Genomic DNA, 23,171 nt, shown 5'->3' with positions numbered 1-23,171 from the left:
TTTAGCAAAGAGTGTTTTTTAATTCATGAGACTTTTAAATTTAAATCAAATGCTTTTAAATTTAATTAAAAAATAACGAAATTACTTTCAGTTCAAAATATTTGCAACCAACTTGTGGAAGTTAAATACTTATTATTCTAGGAGAAAATTTTTTCATACAGCAGTTGTTGGAGAAAATTTTCTTAACTAACAAAAGGAAGAATTTTTGTGTGCGCCTGTGTGTCTCTCTTCTAAATTAAGAGTGTTAAATTTCTAAAATTTGAGCAGTGGGTGCAAGGTTCAACTTTAGACTTAAATCCTCAAAACTTATCAAAAGGTTTATCTAATTCTATTTAGTAGAGAAATTTAAAGATGAATTCTTCGAATAGATTTACCATTAGGAACTGTTACAACTGCAAACGCTTTGTCGTTTAAACTGTTTAAAAAGTTATATCATCGATGTTCGCTTGAATACAGCTCTGTATAATATGTGAGGATGTGTTTTTTTATATTGCTTTAACGTGTATCTCAGTAAAAGTTTTCGAACAATTTACATGATTTTGACAAGACGGCAACTCCTCTATCTTTAGTTATTAGAAAGATGAACAAAAAAAATTATTGTTAGAGTGATATATAATTACGAAATCATAATTTGTATCGTTAAATAAAGAACACTTTTTTATTAAAAGAATATTTACTAATTTATGTTTATCATATGAATTCATTTTTTAAATATTTACAAGAAGGTCATACGCATTAACAGGGAAACAATTTGAATCTACAAGCAATAAGATATGGTTATTTTAAATAAAAGTACTTGTATATCTTATAATTATAATTATATATCTTATAATTATTGTATATCTAATAATTATGAGTTTTTTTTTGACACATTTAAAACAAAAAAAAATTTTTTTTTTAATATTGACTATGAAGTCAAGAAAGTACTAGTTTTTTTTTATTAAAAAAATATTTTACAATCTATTTTAAACATAAAAATTCGCTTCATGAATATATATGAGAATGTTATGAGTATTATCAGAAAAATAATTCAAAACTGAATGTGATAAGATATAATTATTTATAATTTTTAAAAATATTGGTATATTTCATAATTAAACGATATTTTTTTGACACATTTAAAGCAAAAAAAATGTATTTTTTTTTAATATTGGCTATGAATTCAAGAAAGTACTATGTCGCTGTTGGAGCTTTGAAATCATAATTCTTTTTATTCAATTATTTAATTTCTGTGTTTTTTATATTTATATTTAGAAATATATATTTTACAGCTGCACAAAACGGCCTAATATGGTACTTTTAATTAAAGTTTTATTCATGGGCCATGAATAATTGAATTTACCTGCAGGACACATATTGTTCAATTTCTCAATGATGTTATTCAAAAAAGTGAAAAAAAGAGTAAATATTGAAAGCGCTCTGATTAATCAAAAGTACTTGAAATAGCTGGAAAAAGCATTAAAACTAAAGATTGCTAAGAAAAATCAAATTAAATGCAGATTACCATACCTGTTCTTTTGAAATTCCTCAACTCCATGTTTCTCATCAGAAACATTTTCAACAATTCCGGGGTCTCCAGAACCTCCGAAATCATACGTCGCTCTAAAATTATAAACGAACATAATGGATTTTAATATAGTTTTCAATGCATAAATTTAAGAAATATAATAGATTCTCATTATTTTTTTCAATTATAAAGTGCTTAGTTATTTTGAAACGAAAGAGTTAACTTTAAGCGTATTCAGAAATTCATCAATGGTTTTTTTTAGGGAATAATATTTTGGTTTCAAGATATCTGTGGGTTAAGTTTTAATTTGTGTGTGAGTAATCAGCGCAAGTTTATAAAAAAAATTTTTTAAATAAATCGTGAAAATTGAATCTTTTAAAATATTTCAGCCTGAAATTCTTAACTGAAAATATGTAAATACTCTAAAAATACCAAATTTTTTTAATACTAAGAATAGTGTTATTTTAAATTCGAGAATATGTTTTGAAAATAGATCCGCGATGGCTCAGAAGATACAGCGTTCGCCTTCCAATGCGGGGAACCGGGATCGAATCCCAGTCGATGCAAATTCCGCATCCGGCTTGCACTGACCACAGTGCTGGCATGAAATATCCTCAGTGGTAGACGGATCATAGAGTCCCTTTGACGTCAGGCTAACCGTGGGAGGTTCTCGTGGTCTTCCTCTCCATGTAACGCAAATGCGGATTAGCTCCTTCAAAAAGTCCTCGAAGAAGGCAAATTTCTCCAAGGAATTTCCTTGTCTTCTGGATTGGGCTCAAAATTACAAGGCTACGGAGTTGAACATTAGTAGTCGTAAAATTGGGTTGGCGGTAAAGCGACAGTTATAAAATTATTAAGTGAAAAATGTTTTAACAATTTTTAATCTTTTAAAACATTATTAAAATGAAATTTAGTTTGATTGGCAATTGGTGTAAGAACTTCTGAACCATCATTATTGAAAATTAATTTTTAAGCAAATAAAAAAAACGTGATTGAAATCTAAAGAATCACTACTGATAAAAAGGAGACTAAAATATTGAAACAGCTGATAAAGCTTAGTGGTGTTTTTAATAATTGTGTTTTAATATTGTGTGTTTAAATAATTGTGTTTTGAAAATTATTTTTAAGCAAATAAAAAAAAAACGTGATTGAAGTCTAAAGAATCACTATTGATGAAAAGGAGACTAAAATATTGAAATAACTTTAAATGCCTGATAAAGCTTAGTGGTGTTATTAATAATTGTGTTTTTTCTTCCCGTAATCTAAAATGTTTCGATGCTTTCTGATTCACCTTCCTCTTCAGTAATTGGTTAGATTTCAAGAACTTGTTGCATCTCATCGTTGCTGAAACTCATAATCCCTAATGAGTATACTTTTTCAATCTACCCTGTGGATATGGATTTCAAAAATGTATACTAAGGGCCATCATTACGGAACACCTTGTAAGTTTATTGGCAATTTTGAAGTCCTTGAAATCCTTTGAAATGTCATTATTTATTCATCACCTTTGCTTACATAAATTTTCTTTCAGCATTTATCCTTGAGATTTTTTTTAATATTTATCTACATAAAAAGAAATATGGTATGACGAAAATACTAAATTAAATAAAAATGCAATGAGTTGTTTCTCAACACCCACTTAATTTTCTAAAAGGAACGGCAGAATGAAATTCAGATACTATTTAATTTAGTTTTGTTTCTGCCAAATTTTGATTGAAAATATTGGTATTCAACATAATGTGGAAATTACAAAACTCAACATATTATTCAGTCTTAATAAACAGAAAAAAATATAGTCACCAAGTTTTAGTTAAGATTCTAGCTTAACAAACTACATAATAAGGCTTAGGTATCGCATTACTCACCAAATTTATTTATTTTTGTAAAATTTTTTATTATTAAGCAGAACTCATAACTATATGAATTAAATCATAACTTATATGAATAAAAAATACATTTCATGTCCTAGACGGGATTTATAACCCAATAACTCACCTATAAAATAGAAAGTCTATTACTTAATGATATCATAATTAATTAGATTTATATTTATTCAAATTACAGTAGATTGAAGCTCATGAGATAATTTATTAAAAAAAATTTTTTTCTTAAATATTTGTCTTTCTGAAAATTATAATATATTTTTTTGATATTTATATCCTTTAAAGCAATTAAAGTTTAAAAAGAGGAAAATAAAAATAAATTTTGAAGTATTCTTCTGTTGCCCCAAACGTAGAAAGGCATGGTCACAAAACATTTTTGCATATATACTAAAAAAAAAAATCAATCTGAATACAAATTATCATACCTTATATTTTCACCATTCTCTATAGTCAGATTTTGAGCAACGAAATCCCCAATACATTCAGATTCAACAAAGAATCCGTATTCATCACACTCAACAATCTGGTCACCACTAAAATTATAAAAGGTCATTTTTCAAGTATCAGCACGAATTATAATGCATAGATGAATACATTTTAAATTTTTAACTTTATCAAAAAATAGGGATATGTATTTAATATGAATTCTTGCAGTATTTAGTATTTTCTACCCTAAAAATGAAAAACTTATATAAACATATAGGGTGGAAAATGCCTCATGAAAATAGAATTCAGTCAAATAAAATAATATGTATGCTGGACTTTATAAAAGCTATGAAATCTGAATAATAAAATTTTGACTAATCACTAATATATAAAATTTTATCTTTGTTATTTAAAAATAAAGCTAGTGTTAACTCTTAAGAAATGGTTGAATTTGCTCTGAAATTATTCTTATGCTCTAACTTCTTCAAAGTTATACAAAGGTATTAGAATTTATAAGTGTTTCATACTTTCACAGCTTCAGATCATAATTAATAGATGATGATTGTAATCAATCGTCTATATAATTAATAAGATAAAGATTTTTTTATGTTAAACTTGACTATACAGTATCCTTTTTTATTGGTTTGTACATTTCTCGTTGGAACAGAAACTATTAAACATCTTACTTAATTATTAAATTAATTTTCGAAACTTTTAATTAATTAAGAATAAATGTTGAAGAATAAGATACCCATATGTCTTTGAAAATAATTAGGTAGATCACATGAGTTAATAGTTCTAATAATTTATTTTAATTATTAAATCATCTTTTTAGTTTTATTCGGAAAAATTACAAATTATAATTTGAGTAAAAAGAAAATAGGGGAGAGTCGGGTAGCCCCACTCACTTAAGGAGTATTGCTTATATTTCTGTATAATATTGAGTAATAATCAATATTTTTGTATGTTTCTATTGTTTTATCATCTAATTAAATAATGCAAGTAGAGTAAACCAAAAAAAGAATAGTTTAACTTAAAAAAATAGAAATTAAAAAAAACATGTTTTTCAGCTCTTTTCAAAGCTGAAAAACATGTTTTTGCTGGGTAGCTCCGCCCAGTTGCAAAAATTGTGTTTTTTGACTGTTTTTTCAGGTGTAAATGAAAGTGACCAATGTATTGACAATAGATAAACCTCATTTATCATTTTTATCACAAAATTATTTAATTTATTACATATTTATATACTTTTAGTGAATTCTATCATTTAATAACAATCATTTAATAACAATCATTTAATAACAATCATTTAATAACAATATTTGTTGTTAAAAATGCATATAACATTCAAATTTGAAGCAATAAAATAATAATCTTTGCAACCGTACATTTATCGACAAAATAAAATTGGGCGGTGATACCCGACATTCATGTGAGCGGGGCTACCCGAAATCCAATTTTTTTGTAAATTCGAACAATTTTTCACGTATTAACTTCTTTCTTTGAGCAAATTAAACTTAAGACTACATACTTTAATGCTGTATGTATAGAAAAAATTATTTTTTTAGTATGAAGTTTAATCGAAACATTCAAGCAATTTTTCTTAATTTCATTACTACTGTATTCAACATATTTTATTTTTATTATTATTACACCCTGCTAACAGCTGCATAAATACTTGAAACTTTGAAAATAATCTTTTTTTAATATAACAATTAATGTCCGATGGCCCATTGACTTGAAAAAATATTCTATAGATATGAAATTGACTGTGGGCGGGGCTACCCGACTCTCCCCTACATTTTATGAATTATTTGGGGACTCCTATAAGCCATACGCAGATTTCATTACTGGATCCGATAATTACTTGCAGATATTTTAAGATCTATTTAAAGTAGAATTATTTAAAATATTTGAGATTGTGTTAATATTTAAAAATATTTGTTTTTATTTTTGCTTTTGTGATGTATTTAAAAAAAGTCAAAATGTTAAACATTTATTTTGAAAAATAAATTACTTTTTAAAGAGCTTTACGTAATTCTTACACAGGCAAGTAATATTATTATTAAAGAAATTTAAAAATTCAGAGTAAACTCAATTTAAATCTAATTTTGCTTACCCGCTATATTCATCATTCTCATGCGCTGGAATTTCCTCAACATAACCTTCTTTGACATCAGACTCAACATAAAATCCATATTCATCATTGCCAACTAGGAAAACACTAAAATTATAATAGATCATTATTCACTATTTTGCCACTATTTGTAATAACCATATGCATTAATTTTAAGTTTTCTTATTTTCTCAAAAAACAATACTTTATTTTTTTTATTCAAAATGTGTAAAAGCTTGTTAACATTATTTAAAGATACAATGTTGAAGGTTGTCCTGGGCAAAACGCATATTTTTTTATCATACTACGGAAGTTTATTCTTGAAAGGTTGCTCTTTATGCAAAAAACTGGGATAAAACATCCATAATCATGTGTAGAATTGTGTCCAATGATAAGTGAAAAATAAGATGTTTTGCCTATAACAATCTTCATATAATTTAGTTAAATTTGCAGAAATCAACTGGTTAAAATAAGAAAGAGAAAATTTGGAGAGAGCCTTATGTAATGCGTATGTAACATACGTTATGTAACATAGACAAGTAATATTCAGAAAAAAAATTATGGAATGCTGATAAAACCTAATTTGCATACAATTTAACATACCTTTTATTTTCATCATTCTCATTCATTTGAGTCTGAGTAACAAATTCATCTTTACAATCGGCCTCAACATAACACCCATACTCATCATATTTCACATCGAGGTCAACACTAAAATCATAATATTTCATTGCTTACTATTTCGGCATCATTCATATTATATAGATGTATACATTTTGATGTATGACATTTATAAAAACTGGTGAATTTTTTTTTCATACAAAATGTGTAAATGTTTTCTATCAAATTATTTAAAACTACACTGATGAATATTACTGAATGGGGTAATATTGTACAAGTAATGCTTTAAATTTGATTCAAATAACTAATATAAAAAGCTCACTAACATTTGCAAAATTCTGCTTAATAATATACTGGTTAAAATTTTATCGGTTATGTTATTTAAAAAATAAAGTTTTAAATGTTTACAATTTGTTATTTTTTTGTTTATTTTATTTAAAAATCTTTTATCCTGTTTAATGCTATATTGTTAAAGGGTGAAGAAATTTATATATCAGACGTATTTTATACTTACATCGAAGAACCATTACATTATGACCACCCTGCTAATAACATGTAGGACCACCTTTAGCCCTCAAAACTGCCAACACCCGCCGTGGCATTGATTCCACAAGGTGCTGATAGGTAGTCTGAGGTATCTGGTACCAAGCGCTCAGCAACTGGTTCTGCAATTCCCTCACATTGCGGGGGGTAGCGTGGCAGCATGAATTTGGTTTTCTAAGTAGGATCACAAATGCTCTGTTGGAATAAAGTCAGCTGAATTTGGTTGCCAAGACATGACTTGAAAGTTACTGGAATGTTCCTCGAACCAATCCATGACGATTCGACCCTTATGACATGGTGCATTATCCTGTTGGTAAACACCACCCCCCGCAGGAAAAACTGTTGCCATGAAACTGGTCTGCAACTATGTTCAAGTAGCTCAGAGACATCCGGATTGTTCTATGAGGATTATGGGTCCTAATGTGCCCCATGAAAACATTGTTCCTGGGCGAGAAACCATGAAAACCTGGGTGAGTCCATTGTTATAGAGGGAAGGTGGTCATAATGTAATGGCTCTTCGGTGTATATCGTAACTGAATAGACTATGACTAATACATTTAAGGTGAAATATTTATAACTGCTGAAATTTGTGGAGTCTAGTATTTAGGGGCTCACATATCATATTTAGGAATTGCTTTTTTCTTACCAGTTTGTTTATAATTTAAGTTAACGAATATTAAATTGGCTTTTTAAAATCTAAATTGCACCTAAATAGTGAATTTATAATAAAAGAGGCCTTGAAGTTCATTCAAGGATTTAATTAGTTTTTTTTAAATAAATGTATAAGCAGTTCATGATTTACATGTGTCAATCTCCCGCAATACTATACTTCCTGCTGTAGAGCTTCTTCTATATCTTTAGTTATTAAAAAGATATTGCATAAATTAAATTTGTTTATCCTGTTTATCTGTTAAATCACAACCTGAGTACTTGAAAACTATCTTTAAACAAGAAAATGTAAAATACTTATCATAAATGTATAAATTCCGTTGATGAATATTTATAAGATAATAACTTGGATGCAATCTTTACAATCATAAGCAGCTCAATAATTTTAAAGAGTGTCTGCACAATTGCTAATATGAATTTTAATAGTTTGCTGATTAATTGTAAGCGTTTGGAACAGCAGAAATCAAACAACATACCAAAATCACTAACTGAAAATTTGAAGAAATTTCATTTTAAAGAAAAATTAGCATACCTGATGTTTTTAAGAACCTCATCACCTAATGGTTGGACCGATATGTTCTCAATAATTGCCGGTTCCACAGAACCTCCAAAATCACTTTCCACAATCCTAAAATAAGCATAAAATGAACCTTAATAAATTCCTGTGTATGTATAATTTTAAATAACTTAAGGTATGCCTGTTTTTTTTATTTAAAGAAAATAGTTGGCAATCAATTAAGAAAATCATCACTAAAAATCAAGCTTTTCTCAGTGTTCTTCTAAGTTCTTCATATTTTAATTAAATTTATACTTTTGATATGTTTCATAAAGCTACGCGAGATGATTTTGCATTTTCTTAAATAAATCTTGCAACGTTTTACCTTGCTTGTCAATTAGTGACTAAATGTGAAAGTTTTCTTATCAACTATTAGAAAGCATAGTCACAACTTATTATTTAAACTGGAAGAAAATTAGCTGTCAAAATCTAACAAATCATTGCAAATCATCATCAGTGTAAGTGTAGACTGAAAACATTGATATCAATTTGAGAGTCTGAATAATCTTGGAGATTTTCTAATTATTTTGTTTTCAATCTTTTATTTCTTCCAGGCCTTAATTCTCTTCACCTTCCTCAGTAGTATTTTTTCACAGCTCAAACAGTATAAATATTAGTTTGTGATACCAAACATTTAAACTTCTTTATTTAATTTTTTTACGAGAATTTTAATTATCTACATTGAATTACTACATACTTTCCATATTTAGAAATAATAATTATGAAGTATAATCCTTTATAAAATTAGTTCTGATTTAAAAGCAGTTTTTTAAGAAAATCTTCATTTTATGTTTTATTTGTCTTGTTAATGATACTTTATAAGAAAATGAATTTGAAGGAAAGTTCAATAATAAATTAAAAAGTAATGAGCTTTGTTTATTAACAATCATTTTGAGAATTAAAAAAGGAAACGATATCATATTCAGATTTGCCTTAATTTTAATTCGTGTTTCTGCAAATTTTCTATTAAAACTGTTAATAATCCAAGTCAAGTTTCCCAATTTTTCAAAAGCATATTTCTCTTTTTTTAGTAGGGGAGAGTGGGGTCAATTGTAACATTTTTTACTTAACTATTTTTAACTAACAAAAAATTCAATATATAATTAGTATTAATTGACAGACGAGTAAAGTAGACTATCCTCTACTAGAAAAAAAATAAATACCTGATTTTAAATATTATTATATTAGTTATTAACAATTTTTGACAGTCGTGCAGTTGTTACAATTGTCCCCACTTACGGGGTCAATTGTAACAGTTCATAAATTCAACTAAAACATAGTTAATTATACATATTATCGTAGTTGTGATATATTTTTTTATTGATCAAAATAGTAGTGATATTTTAGGAGTAAAAATAATAATGAGCAGAAACCTAAAGGGTTAAACTTTTAACTTTAGGGGGTTAAAAATTTTAATTTATGCTGTGAAAGGTGACAAATAAAATAATGCACATGCAACATAATATAAATGATATAAGAAACTATTGGTGGTTCTTAAAGAGTTAAGTAATGGTTTGTAAACATAAGATTATTTATTTTCAGCTGTTACAATCGTCCCTTTACTTATTGTTACAATTGTCCCCAAGACGCCATTTCAGCTTCATTTGTTAAAAACAATGCTAGTTAAGTAGCAAAACTAATCTTTTTTTTATTGAAATGTTAATTAAAGTGTCCACTTACATATTCGGTTGCTAATTTTTATTTGTTTAAACAAAATTACTTTGTTACAATATAACATTCTAATACCAAAAAAGTACTTGCGTGGTGTGAAAATATCTTTTGTGATGTAACTCTTTCAAAAACACATAAAAATGGTTGCCATCAGGGGTGTACATGTAGATTTATTAAATACACCTTGTGCGCCACCTAGGAACCAAATCTAGAACCCGACACTCGAAATTTTTGCTCTGTTACAATCGTACCCTGTTACAATTGACCCCACTCTCCCCTACTGCTCCTTGTCCAGTCTATAGCAGGTAACATCACCAGTACAATTAAAGAGACTTTAAGGGAATGCTACAACATCAATTCAATTGCAACAAGAAATTTCTAATTATAATTTCAATTGAAACCTAATTTTCGAAAATGTTTCCTATTAAGTCATAATAAATGAAGAATGATGAAGTAATATGGTATCAGTTTAGATTCTAGCTAAAAAAATAAACTTTCAGCTAGAACTTAACTTAATAAAACTTAACTTAAAAATAAACTTTCAGCAAGACATTAGACACTCGTTTTGTATGAATTTAATAATAAAGTGTAAAATCCCCATAGTGAATGAACTCTTAAAAAACCCGCTTGTGTATAATATTAAAATTAAGCCATTTGTTATACCTTTAATATGATTGCACATTTTAAAATTATTGAATTTCTTCACCTTTCACTTTTCTCTGTTTTTTTTTTCTGCAATCAAGTAGGTTTTACGATTTTTCGCTTAGCCTTTCACAATAGAGTGATTCAATCGATGTTTAGGGTTGTGAAAATATAGATTGTGGTACAATAACCATCCTAATCTTAAAAAACAAAATTCTGAACAGAAAGATAGTATGTACCATGCAAAAGCTTGCTAACAACCAGAGAAAAATACTCTTGTAGATAAAATTACTGTACAGTGTGGTAATGACAGTTTTGATAAAAAAAGAACAGCATATTCTGATAATAAAAAGAAAAAATATATATACAGTATTGAAACCATTCATTTGGTACATTCTCTCCTCATTTGGTGATGAATTAACGAAAATTGTAGTCTTTAAAAATATAGTTCTTATTCTCACCCATTTAGTAAAAATGAAGCATTAAGAAGTTATTTTAACCAGATCAATGATTTTTTAATCACGATCTAAGATATTACTTCATCTATCAAATTATATCATATATTATTGTTAATTTTACAAAAATCTTTACCAAAGTGCTTTGTTTTAAACTACCAAGATTTTTTTCCCCCATAGATCCACGGATATGATAAATCTCTCAATATTCTGGTAGTTTTGGCGATATTTTTTTCTCAGTGCCGTTTGTTTCGGCCTATATTTTCGTGCCTATATATTTATAATTTTAATTTGTGCCCTTTTTTGGAAATTCGGTATATTTATGATTATATCATAATTAGCGAGTTGAAAAATATATACCTACTCATTGATTGTTTCATCCTCACTTTCAATATCATCATAATCCTCATCATGAGCTAAATATAATTTCACAGTTAGGAAAAATTCAACTTTTCACATTTTAAAAAGTATAATATAATCTAAATTTTAAATTGAAGTTATCAGTTATTTTGAAAATATGTTTCAAGGACTTGTGTTATTTTAATTTTACGACGCGCTAAAAATTGTGACTGTCATTTATTACAAATATGAAAATTATAAAAGTAACTTCAACGTGCATGTTTGTCATAATTTTATTTCAAACTTAATGATTATTTGTTTATAATTGCATGTTTTACAAAGCAAATAAGTGTAAATGAAATGATTTTTTTTTACCTATTGTCTATGGTGAAAAATGGAACTTTTTTTATTTTGTTCAAATGCCTATAATACTATAAAAAACTATAATACTTTATAATTTACTTTTAATACTATAATACTTTAAATATTCTAAAATCTTGATAGTATTAAGAATTGGCTTAAAACCTGCTTATGATACATCATAACAATATCAGCAGCGCAGTTTTTTCAAGTAATCATTACATTAATTGCCGCTTGGCATAAAAAGTATTAGACAAGTTTATGTAAGAAATTAAAATTCTATTAAATGAAATTTTTTTGAAAAATACTTTATTCTACTGATTCTTCTAGTTCTTTCCATTTCTCCTTTGATATCACTTACTTATTTTGACAGAAGACAAAAAGGACCTTAGCAAGGTCCTTTTAGGAGAAATTTGGCTAGGTAATGAAAAATTTTTATCGTTTAATTGCGCCCTCGTGAAAACAAAACAGTTTAACGGGAAAGCTGACTTTTAACAAACTATTTTGTCGCAAGAAACTATTATATCTTAAAGATGGAACCTTCGCACTTTTTTTATTTCAAAATTGCCCTTTATTACAAAATTTTAATAAAACAATTACTATTTATAAACAATTATAATAAAACCAATAAAGAAACAAAAAGAATAAAAGAAAAAAGAAATTAACGAAGAAAATTAAGAAAAATAATAATAAGTTTTATTAAATGGGCATAAGCTGCAAGTACATAGAATCCAAAATAATAAAAAATACAAAGAAGACATTGAAAAGAAATATTTGTAAAGCTGAAAATAAAAATTATAAGTAAATAAAATAGTCTTTAAAAATATTTAAAAAATTAAAAATTAAAAAAATAAATTAATATCAGAAAACAAAATAAGGAAAAGATATTAAACTCGTCATAAGCTCACTTAATTATAACCACAAAGAAGAGTGCTATCTTTTACTGTACTAATACAGCAGAATCAAACTACATCAATTCAATAGTAATGATATAGATCATGGCATTTAGTGCAGTAACAGTTTTTAAGTTAATTGCAAATTTTTATTGTCTTACTACTAACATTTGAAATTTCTTTTTCTTTGAAAGTGTATAAATGTCTTCACTAATTTTTGTCTACTAAAAACTTTATAATTTGCAAAACTGCTAATATTTGAATAAACATACAAAGTTTAGACTTACCCATAGGCCGAGGATACTTCATCATCTGGTCTAACCAGTGATTAATAATCGCTTGTTTATGCAGAGGAAATTTCTTCCTGTGCATTCGCCAGAAAGGCGCAAAGGTTTGGTGATATAAATCACTCATAATAGCACTTTTTTAAAGCTTTTCAAAATCGCCGTCAAATTTGACAACATACACTGAGTATAGCTCAAAAAAGAATGACCAACAAAGTATTTTTAATTGATTTCATATCTATTTTCAACAATTAACATTTTCGGTAACAATGCTTAACAATCAAACTTTCTATACATTTCCCAACTATTTCAATCCATGTATTGTTATAAATAAACTCTGAAAACACTTTTTCTTGTATTTGATTGTTTAAATGAAATGAAAAAAGTTAAATTGTTGAAAAGAAAGAAACCAAACTATTACATTAATCTTTCCAATATTGATTTCTTAATGAACTGAAATTTATAAAAAAAATAATTAAAAATTTTGTAAGAACCCATGTAAGAATTTATAACAAAAAAAATAGGTAAAGTATTCAGAAACTAGCACACATAATTTTTTTAAAATAATTTTTAATAGTTTACTCTTGTGCAAAAGATACTAATATCTGGAAGGAATAAGGCTATTGGCACTAACTCTGTACATCAAACATTTTTATCGATAGCTTAATTTCCTTTTCCATTTAGAGAACATCTCGTACCACGAAACTCAATTTTTTTAAAGCACTTAAAAAAGGGTTATATTTAGTTTAGTTGCCTAAATAATTAAAAAATACAGAAGTAACTTCAAATCCAATCAAAACCAGTTTACTTGGCAGGGTAGAGAGCTAAAGTTTTACAGCTATTTAAATGATCTAGTTAATACATCCGAATACAAAACGTTTTTTAGATTAAAAAGAGAAGTCTATCAGCATAAGTTTGATTAGTTTCCGTCCATTATGTAGTAGAAAAATTGTCCAATCACTTTTTAAATGTACTTTGCGTTTTTTTTTTTTGCATTGCCTTATTTGCTAGTTCAAATGTAAAAATTTGAAAAGCGATTTTTTTTTTGGCAAAAATATGTAACTTTTTGATGAAAATATTAAAATTTAAAACATAAATGCAAACAGATGTTAAAAATTTTCCTTTTGGGAAAAATACTATTATAAACTGTATTTAATATTTAATTTTTTTGAAAATTTGAGGGTTTTATTTTTGAAATTTTACGAAACAAAATTTAGATTTCTGGATCCAGCGGTCATTTTGTTAAAATCCCACATCCTTTCTGCAGTTTTAACTTTAAATTAATTTAACCATTCCTTTTTGCGAAAATTATCTCAATTCAAGCAGCCAGAGTCATAGCGGAAAATTCTTCGACTTATGTAAAAACTAAAACTTTTAACTATTTATACTCTTACAGTATTGTTTTAACTTTAAATCTCGTTAAATGTTGGTACATTTACAGCAATTATTTTATATTTTTTAACAATCTATATATATATTTCTCTTACACGGCACCAAAAAAAAGCCTCTTTACAACTCCCCGAATGGCAACGTTAGAAAATCGACCAATGATTGCTGCTAAAAATGTCACATGCCAAATCTAGCTCAGGTGGCTCAACATATAGCGCTTTTAAACACGGAAACAATAACCAGAGTGAAGCATTATCAGGTTGTTCATTTCAGATTCGTGCCCTAAAAACACGATATTTAATTTAAACTCAATTAGGAATTAATTAATTAATTGAAGTGAGAATAATCTAAAAGGCCGCTGTTGAATTGATATTTTTGTACTGGGAGCTACCTAAATGTCTAAAAAACGTCTAAGTGTTTGTATTGAATGCATTGAATTTTTTTATATTTCGCGTTTATTTATGCATCGAATTTTCACGCTTTAAAATGCAGAATATTGGTGAAGCTGCTAGGGCTTTTTAAGCGTAATGAAGGAAAACGTGTTCGAAGAGCCCAAGAAAGTGTTGAGGAATGTTATGGAAGACGTAGATTGCAGAGATCAAGTGCAATAATAACTGTTCAAGATGTAACAGTAGATGTCGAAGAGTATAATATTGACTCAATGACGGAACAATTTCCTATTAGGCTGGCCTTCTCCATGATTATAAATAAGTCACAAAGTCAGACTTTTGAGAAAATCAGTTTAGTATTGACTAATCAAGTTTTTAGTCTTGGACAACTTTATGTTGGCCTGTCAAGAGTTAAGTCATTTGACAGCCTTTCAGTAATTGCTCCAAGAGGCCAAATCTATAATTGGGTTTTCAAAGAAATTCTAAATGCTTAGTGTTAAAAAAATGTTTTTTGGAAAAAATTTAATTGAAACTTCTATTGGCAGTAGTCAAGGGGAACTGCCAAAATCAAAACTCCCCGATTAGAAATGCAGCATGGCGACCTCCACGTGATATTTCTCGGGTAATACTAACAGCCATGCATTTTAATTTATTGTATGTAAGACATCCTTATTTTGTTCTAAAATGTTATGTACTTTATCACAAATGTTAATTAATATAGAAATTGATTTCAATAATGCTGATCATCAAAAAATATTTCATTTGGCGATAAAAGAAATTTTTGTGTTCTTGAAAATGAAAGACTTTTTGAGGGTTATTATCTCACAAGGAAAAGTTAGGGTTTAAAGTTTATATTTTTTTATAATAAAATTTTTTTCTAAAACTTTCAGAATTTCTAGCATTAACAAATTTATTATACACATTTAGTTGATTTTAGGTGAGTAACTGCAATATTTGATAATTTATTTTGCTAATATGTTTTTTAGCTAATGTTTTGATTTTTTCACCATGTACAATCTAAATAGCTAATATACTTTTTTAAAAGCCAATAAGAACATTGATAGAATTCTTCTAAATAAGTACAATACTATGTCTTTGATGATAAAATACTATGTCTTTGATGATAAAATACTATGTCTTTGATGATAAAATACTATGCCTTTGATGATAATATACTATGTCTTTGTGCTAGAACATTGTGTTCATTGGCGAGCGAGCGCAGCGAGCCATGGTTCACGGCGTGAACCACATAGAATTGCGTAGCAATTCTCGGGGGTTGGCGAGCGTTAGCGAGCAGGGGGCGAAGCCTCCTAGTATGAATATAGTAATCAAAAATATTGAATGGAAGTTTTTTCTTGCGATTTCGCTTAATAGTATTCGATTTCTCCTAACTTATAAAAACATTGAATTTTAAATTTTCCGGTAAAGTTTACTATTTTAATTTGAATATTGTATGTAAAATCCTTATTTCTTGAAATTCTTAAGAAATAAGAATTAAATAAGGAATTTTCAGTTCTTCCTGGATTACAAAGTGTTTAAGTCATAAGCTCTCGTGTATTAATGTTTGGAAAAAAACACAAATTTAATTTTTTTTTGAGCTGTTGTGTCAAATACATAATCATTATCATCATAGTTGGTCAGACAGCCCAATGTGAGCCAATGCCTTCCTCTGAAATTTTCTCCAGGACGACTTCCTATTTATCTTTGATCTCCAATTTTTTTCATTAATTGCAAGAAAATCAGATTCCACTGAGTCAGCCCATCTCAACCTCGGCGGTCCCCGCTTTCTTTTTCCAGTGGGTCTAAAAAGCAGTATCTTTTTTATTGTGTTGTCGTCACTCATTCGAATCACGTGGGCGATCCAATTCATTCTATTTGCTTATATGTATTTAATAATATCAGGTTGTTTATAAATCTTGTACAGTTTTAAGTTAAATCTCCTTCTCCAGTTATTTTTTTCATTTACACCACCAAGTATACTCTGCAAAATCTTTCTCTCAAATATTTGCGATACAATTTCCCTCCAGTTTTGTCATTGTCCAAGCTTCAGAGGCGTATGTCAAGACAGGTCGGACAAGAGTTTTGTAGATTAAGAACTTTGTTTTTCTAGAAAGAAACCTAGATTTAATAAATCTTCTCAGTCCATAGACAGTCCTATTCGCCAAATAGATTCGGTTTTTTATTTCAGGAGTTATTCTGTTGTCAATGGTAATAATTGGTGAAACTCCTCACTTTTTCAAATCTATAAGAATTTATTTCAAGATAGGTGTCTGGGACTCTGTTTCTTGAGAATAACATATATTTTGTTTTATCTGCATTTATGACCAAGCCTATTTGCCATGTATTCCTTAAAAAAATTGGCATTTACGAAATATCCCGCGACTATTTCCCCCAACATTATGCCGAAGTTATTTTGGTAACTTTAAAATTTATTTTAATATAGTAATTGATTATAAAGACATTGATAAATGCAAATATTATTTATTGCATGCAAAAAAATAGATAATATTTAAATTTAAATTATTTCAAAACTTATTTTCTGATTTGGCTTAAATGGTCTATAGGATAATACGTAAGTACTGAAAAGTGCAATCAAGAATTGTTTACATGTCGCATTTGTTTTAATTCGCCTCTGACATTTACTTCGATTTATTGAAAAATAACTAAGGGGGTTTAGATACCCTATTATTTTCGAAAATGTAACAAATACAAAATCGATAATTTTTGAAACTGGTTAGTTTAATTTAGAAAATTAACTTAACTAAACTGCTTTTAAATTTAAAATAAGACATCAATAATGTATATACACACGTTTAAACCAAATTTAAATATTGTTTGCTAATGATTTGTGCTATTGATTTTGTTCATTAACTTGATGTATTATTTTTTAGATATTAAAATAAAACAGTTTCTGAAATGAACTTAATTAAGAGCTCAATGAAATAAAATCAGTAAGCAACGCTATTGAAAATATTTTAAGTATAAAAAAAATAAAAGTATTGAAAGTACTATGCAATCATTGGAACTCCTTATAAAATAGTATAAATTAAAGCTTATTTTATCATAATTATGATGGAAACGAAATTGGACAGTAGATTTCTTACACTTTTTACCCACTTCTGTTTCTTGAACAAAGCACGCTCTTGAAAATATTTTAAGTATAAACTAATAAAAGTATTGAGAGTACTAGGTATAAGTATTGAGTATTGAAAAGGTATTGAGAGTACCACACTTTTCACCCATTTCCGCTTCTTGAACAATGCACGAAGGTAAACGAGACCAGTTGAAAACCCATGTAATACCTGTGAAGAAAATAAACTAGTAAAGTTCACGTGCTAATTTTTGGCATTGTTACAACATCTTATTTAGTATTTTTCAAGGTCAATCTTCCAATGTCAGAACTGGCGATGGCCTGTATATAGATGGTCCGGTCCTTTTTAAAGCTATTTGTCCTGCAACTTTTGCAAACAAATAATTTTTTCACTGACATATTCATTCATGACATAAAAGTATAGACATAAACATTTACGTTCTGAGACTTTCCTCGCTCCCTCTTTTCTTTTTTTCTTCATTTTGTTATAAAAGTAAGATGCATTTCAGTTTGGCACGTTTTTACATCCAATTGTCACATACTTGAAAAAATTGTTTACTAAAACAATTTACTTATTAAAAAAATCTTTACTCCCTTTGTACAACAAATACCTTTTTACGTTAAAATCGTTGCAATCTTTCATCCTTAGTTCTCGTTTATTTTTATTCATTTTTCAAATAAAATTTTTTTATAATTGAATATACTTTTTATTAAACCTTTTATAGAAAATAAACAAATATTTTAGGTTAGGTTTAATTTTTAATATTTGATAGATATTCCAATAAAAAAAATTAAAAAATAACGAGTTTTTCCAACTTTACATTTAGAAAAATTAGAGCACTTAGGCAGTTTTGAAATTGTTCGAAACTTCAATCATTATACTTATTGTACTGCGATTTAATAAAATACAAATTATGCTTTTTATAACTAGCTTTATTTTAAAGAAAATTCAATTGATATCTTCTATCAGTTTAACCCTTTCAATACGGCGAAATATCAGTCCGAGAGCCCCCCATAGCCGGGATTAGTTATTTTTCCTCCAAGCAATTATTAGATAAAATAACTTTAATGCCTAAAAGATTGAAGGTCTTGGAGATGCATAAACGTCTCCATAACAGCGCACCCTCAATAATAATGATTTCTTAAGCTTCATTGATGGGACAGAATATGTCCCGCCGAAAAACCCAAAGCATCTGAACCACGGGACAGGGCATGTCCCGGCCGGAATTCTCGAGTTAATAGCTCATTTTTATTGACATTTTATTTAACATTTTGATGATTATTTTAGGCAACGTTTTTTTATTAACATTTTTATGAGCATTTGCGTTAATATTTTTATTAACATATTTATTTATAAACTTTTTTCAGAATTAACAGTTATAAAATAGGAACGGTAAAAAATTAAAGTAGTGGTGGAGCAACAGTATCTAAAGTCTCGGTTCCTTGAGGGTGTGGTAGGACTGGAAACAGTTCTTGCGCAGTGCTACGTAGCAAGAAATGCACACTATTTTTGATCGTGTAACTTTCTTCATTTTTGCGCACCATGCACTTCTTCTGCAGGTTTTTCCCTCAATTGGGAAATGGTTTCCAACATTCAAAAGTCTCGCTGTTGATACTGATGATAACATAGCCTTAAAGGAAGAGTGTCTTTGCTTATTGACTTCCTTGCTTGCATTTCCAAATGTCAGGAGACTTTCAGCAACAGCAGCGAGGAATGGTAGCAAATGACGTCTTCGTACAGTAATGTCTTGATGAACAACATGGTCATTAACAATCGAAGTCATCAGTAATCTGTAGAATAATCTGTAGTAATCTTTTTCCATCACTTGTTGGATTTACGATCCGTCTCGTAGCATGTTCCCAGTTGGACAGAGAAGTCAACTCCACCCATGAACCTCGCTGTAAAACGTTACCATTGATGGGCATTGGCTCCTTCTGAGATCCATCTTTTAGAGTTCTAATCGCAGTAGTTAATTCAGTGCTATGGCAATTCGACATGACAAAAACTTCCTTCGTGTTCATCCATTTGACAGCAATTATTTCCTCTCTTGTAGTTTGGAAAACCAAATCACCTCTCTGTACTTCTCGCAGTCGTAAATGTTGGTGTATTTTTTCGTCCTTTCATGTAGGTGCCGACACATTCATAGGGCGGGGATACATCAGATTCACCAAAATGAAGAATCGGTTGAAATAGAGAACGATTTGGGGAATCTTCACTGTAGAAATAAGCATTTTTACAACGCGTTCTCCTAGAGTTCATTCAGTCACTAAAGATTCTTTCCCAGTGTAAATGTATACGTATACGTATTCAGTCTTAGAATCGCAGGGCTCTCAAACTTGATACCTCTTTTTACTGGTTTCATGGGTTGGTACTTTTTTAGGCCGTTCCTTCCCTTGAATTTGACCATTGACTCGTCTATTGACTGCCTTGTGCTGTCAGCGAAACTCTTTAAATAAGTACACTTCAAGCAGGAAACTACTTGTTCAATATAGTATAATTTTGAAGCATCAGCAAGTTTTTCCGGAGAATTGAAATATAATTTCGAAATCGAAGAAAAAAAAAGCGATCCCTTCTCATCGCCTTTTGAATAGCTGCATTTCCTAGCGAACAATTGTGCAACCAATAGTGAGCAATTTGCTGTCCCCGGTAGTAGCTCATGATCAACAATATCCCAGCTACTGTCATGATTTCGAATTTGTCGGCCATGAGATGCATTTTGTCTGTAGCGTTTCGACTGTCTGATGCTGAACTTGCTTCCTTTTCCTTCAATGCTTTATTCTCCATTTCTATTCTTTCGTTCGGAGAGTGGACAATGTAAAAGAACAATTTCTTGGGAAAGATCTTGAAGAAGAAATCCACTTCGGTGACTTCGTCGCCAAGAGAGAGATTTGTTTGACCCTTGATGAAAGTAACTAGTGCCATTCGTGGTGCAAAGTTAGTTGCATGGGACCATGAAAATGATGGTGGGTTCTGGCTCTGGAGCTCTACTTCTTCATCAAGCAAATCATTGTGATTGGGTGGAACGTTGTGATTGTCCGAGCACTGTAATATCAAAAATTTTCCAGACTGGGACAGTACATCTCCCTTCCTGTGCAAATGTGTTAAATATTTTTAATTTATCAAAAAATTAAGGTCCTGTGAGGCAATAATTAATAAATCCATTATTTATAACAATACAATTATAGTATATCATAAAATTGTATTAAAAATGTATGAAGTATTAAAAGTTGCTTTAAAACTTCAAATAAAACATTATACAAATACTCATTTTTTTTAGAAATAACTACGATTGAATAATTATTGATTCTTTTTAAATTCAGGTGCAACGGCATGAATCGTATCAGATATTTAGTTTATACAAATGTTAAGGAGGAGCTCTTTTTCCAGGTTTTTCTTCAGTGCTTTTTTTCCGGTACTTTTTTCCATGATTTACAGAGTATGCTACTTTGAATACCAGAGAAAATATCTAATTGTAAAAGTATAAAGGTATTACTAAGGGTTTTAAGCTATGTCTGAGAAAGGAAAACTGAAATCACTCTATCCAACCAGTATTTTAAGAGACATTTGCAAAAGCAGAATAGTTGGAATTTGTAATTCGTATAAAAAAAATATTAAAGTTTGGTGAAAGAAATAAGAAATAAAGATTTTTTTCTCACCCAAAATGTTGCTTACTATAATATTAAATTTAAAATTTTGGTTTCACTTTAGAAAAAATGATTTGCTAAAAGTTTTAGAAAAAATGATTTGCTAAATTTTGTTTTGGAAATTTAAGCATTAATATAATTTCAAAATACCATTTTTATAATATGACTGTTAAAATTTAGAAATTAATATTTATCTTACATTTGTTGTTGTTGTTGTTAATTTACGTCGCACTAGAGCTGCACAATTGGGCTATTGGCGACGGTCTGGGAAACATCCCGGAGGATGATCCGAAGACATGCCATCACAATTTTGATCCTCTGCGGAGGGGATGGCACCCCCGCTTCGGGAGCCCGACTGCGCGCGAAGTCGAGCACTTTACGGTAGCACAGTTTAACGAGGACCAATACCGCACACCCTCGGTCCCTACGCAGACTGATCCAAGTGGTCACCCACCCGCACACTGACCGTAGCCAGTGATGCTTGACTTCGGTGATCTGCTGGGAACCGTGTCTTAACGATCAGTCCACTGCGGGACTTACCTTACATATTCAGTTCGAATTTAACTAATAAATAAAATCTTTTAAAAGTGTCTGAAATGTAAAAGTGTTCAAGATCAGTCGACTTAATCATAAACAAAAGTTTAACATGCACATCGAAAAAATGACAATGGACTATTTATTTTCTTCATTCATTTCGAAATTAGCTAATAAATAAAATATTTCATTCTAAAAGTTTCTAAAGTATAAAAGTGTTCATGATCTGTAGACGCAATTCTAATTATATGTCGATTGAAAGAGATAAGTGTGGATTTTTTAATTGTGGAAACGCTTCAATCAATGAAATCTCTCCTAATATAATCCTTTATCTACAAAACGTTTATATATAAGTAATATCCCTCAATTTATATAAATAGCTATTTTCGTCAAGTATTTCAAATTGAACTTATAAATTTTAACAGTTATTAAAATATAGTAATAATAGGGGAGCCATCCCCTCTGTAGAGGATCAAAATTGTGATGGCATGTCTTCGGATCATCCTCAGGGATGCTTCCCAGACCGTCGCCAATAGCTCATTGTGCAGCTCTAGTGCGACGTAAATGAACTACAACAACACTATAAACTTTTTTAAATATTCCTCGAATTTGTCAGTTTGTAAGATTAAATGCAAATCATGCCTACATTTTTATATATTTTTAGCATTGATAAATTTATATAAATTCAAATGAGAGAATAGATTCCAAAATTTAAAATAGTTGACTCTAGTATTGGTCAAAAGAGAGTTCAATCGAGTAATGATCGATTATGAGTAGGTTCGCGAACTTACCGAATAATAGCGGGTTCGAATATTTACGCAAAAATTAGTGGTTTCGATATTTAAACAAAACAGAGTTGTTTAGAAACTGATAAGAGGATAGTGGAGACGAATATCGATAAACAAATAGTTAATTCGAGTACCTATAAAAAAGGCGATCGTTTGTGTAGTTCTATAAAGATAGTGGGTTCAAGTTTTTAACAAAAAAAGTGAGTTCAAAATTTAAACAAATGATAGTAGGTTCATGTATCGATTAAAAGGTAGTGTGTTCAAATACCAATGCAAAGATAGTGGGTTGCAGTTTTAAATAAAAGAGAGTGGATTATAAGAATTGATCAAATGATAGTGGATTCAAGCACTGAATAAAGGATAGTGGTTTCGA

The 23,171-nt window shown here is 29.0% G+C and overlaps 1 protein-coding gene across 1 annotated transcript; it reads right to left on the bottom strand.

Moving 5' to 3' along the window:
* Window positions 1–1,161: 1,161 nt before the first annotated feature.
* LOC122270518 (uncharacterized) lies at window positions 1,162–7,580 on the bottom strand. Its single transcript, XM_087156032.1, has 5 exons — window positions 7,065–7,580; window positions 6,533–6,640; window positions 5,933–6,037; window positions 3,816–3,923; window positions 1,162–1,602 (listed from the first exon to the last, which is right to left on the bottom strand). The coding sequence occupies exons 2-5, from the start codon at window positions 6,556–6,558 to the stop codon at window positions 1,485–1,487; spliced, it is 357 nt and encodes a 118-aa protein (XP_087012158.1). The 5' UTR covers window positions 6,559–6,640; window positions 7,065–7,580; the 3' UTR covers window positions 1,162–1,484.
* Between the last annotated feature and the right edge of the window lie 15,591 nt (window positions 7,581–23,171).

This window comes from Parasteatoda tepidariorum, chromosome 2 (genome assembly GCF_982258835.1).
Source record: "Parasteatoda tepidariorum strain Cologne lab strain chromosome 2, Ptep-v5.0, whole genome shotgun sequence".
Classification (NCBI taxonomy): Eukaryota; Metazoa; Arthropoda; class Arachnida; order Araneae; family Theridiidae; genus Parasteatoda; species Parasteatoda tepidariorum.
This window is presented reverse-complemented; position numbering and strand designations above follow the sequence as displayed.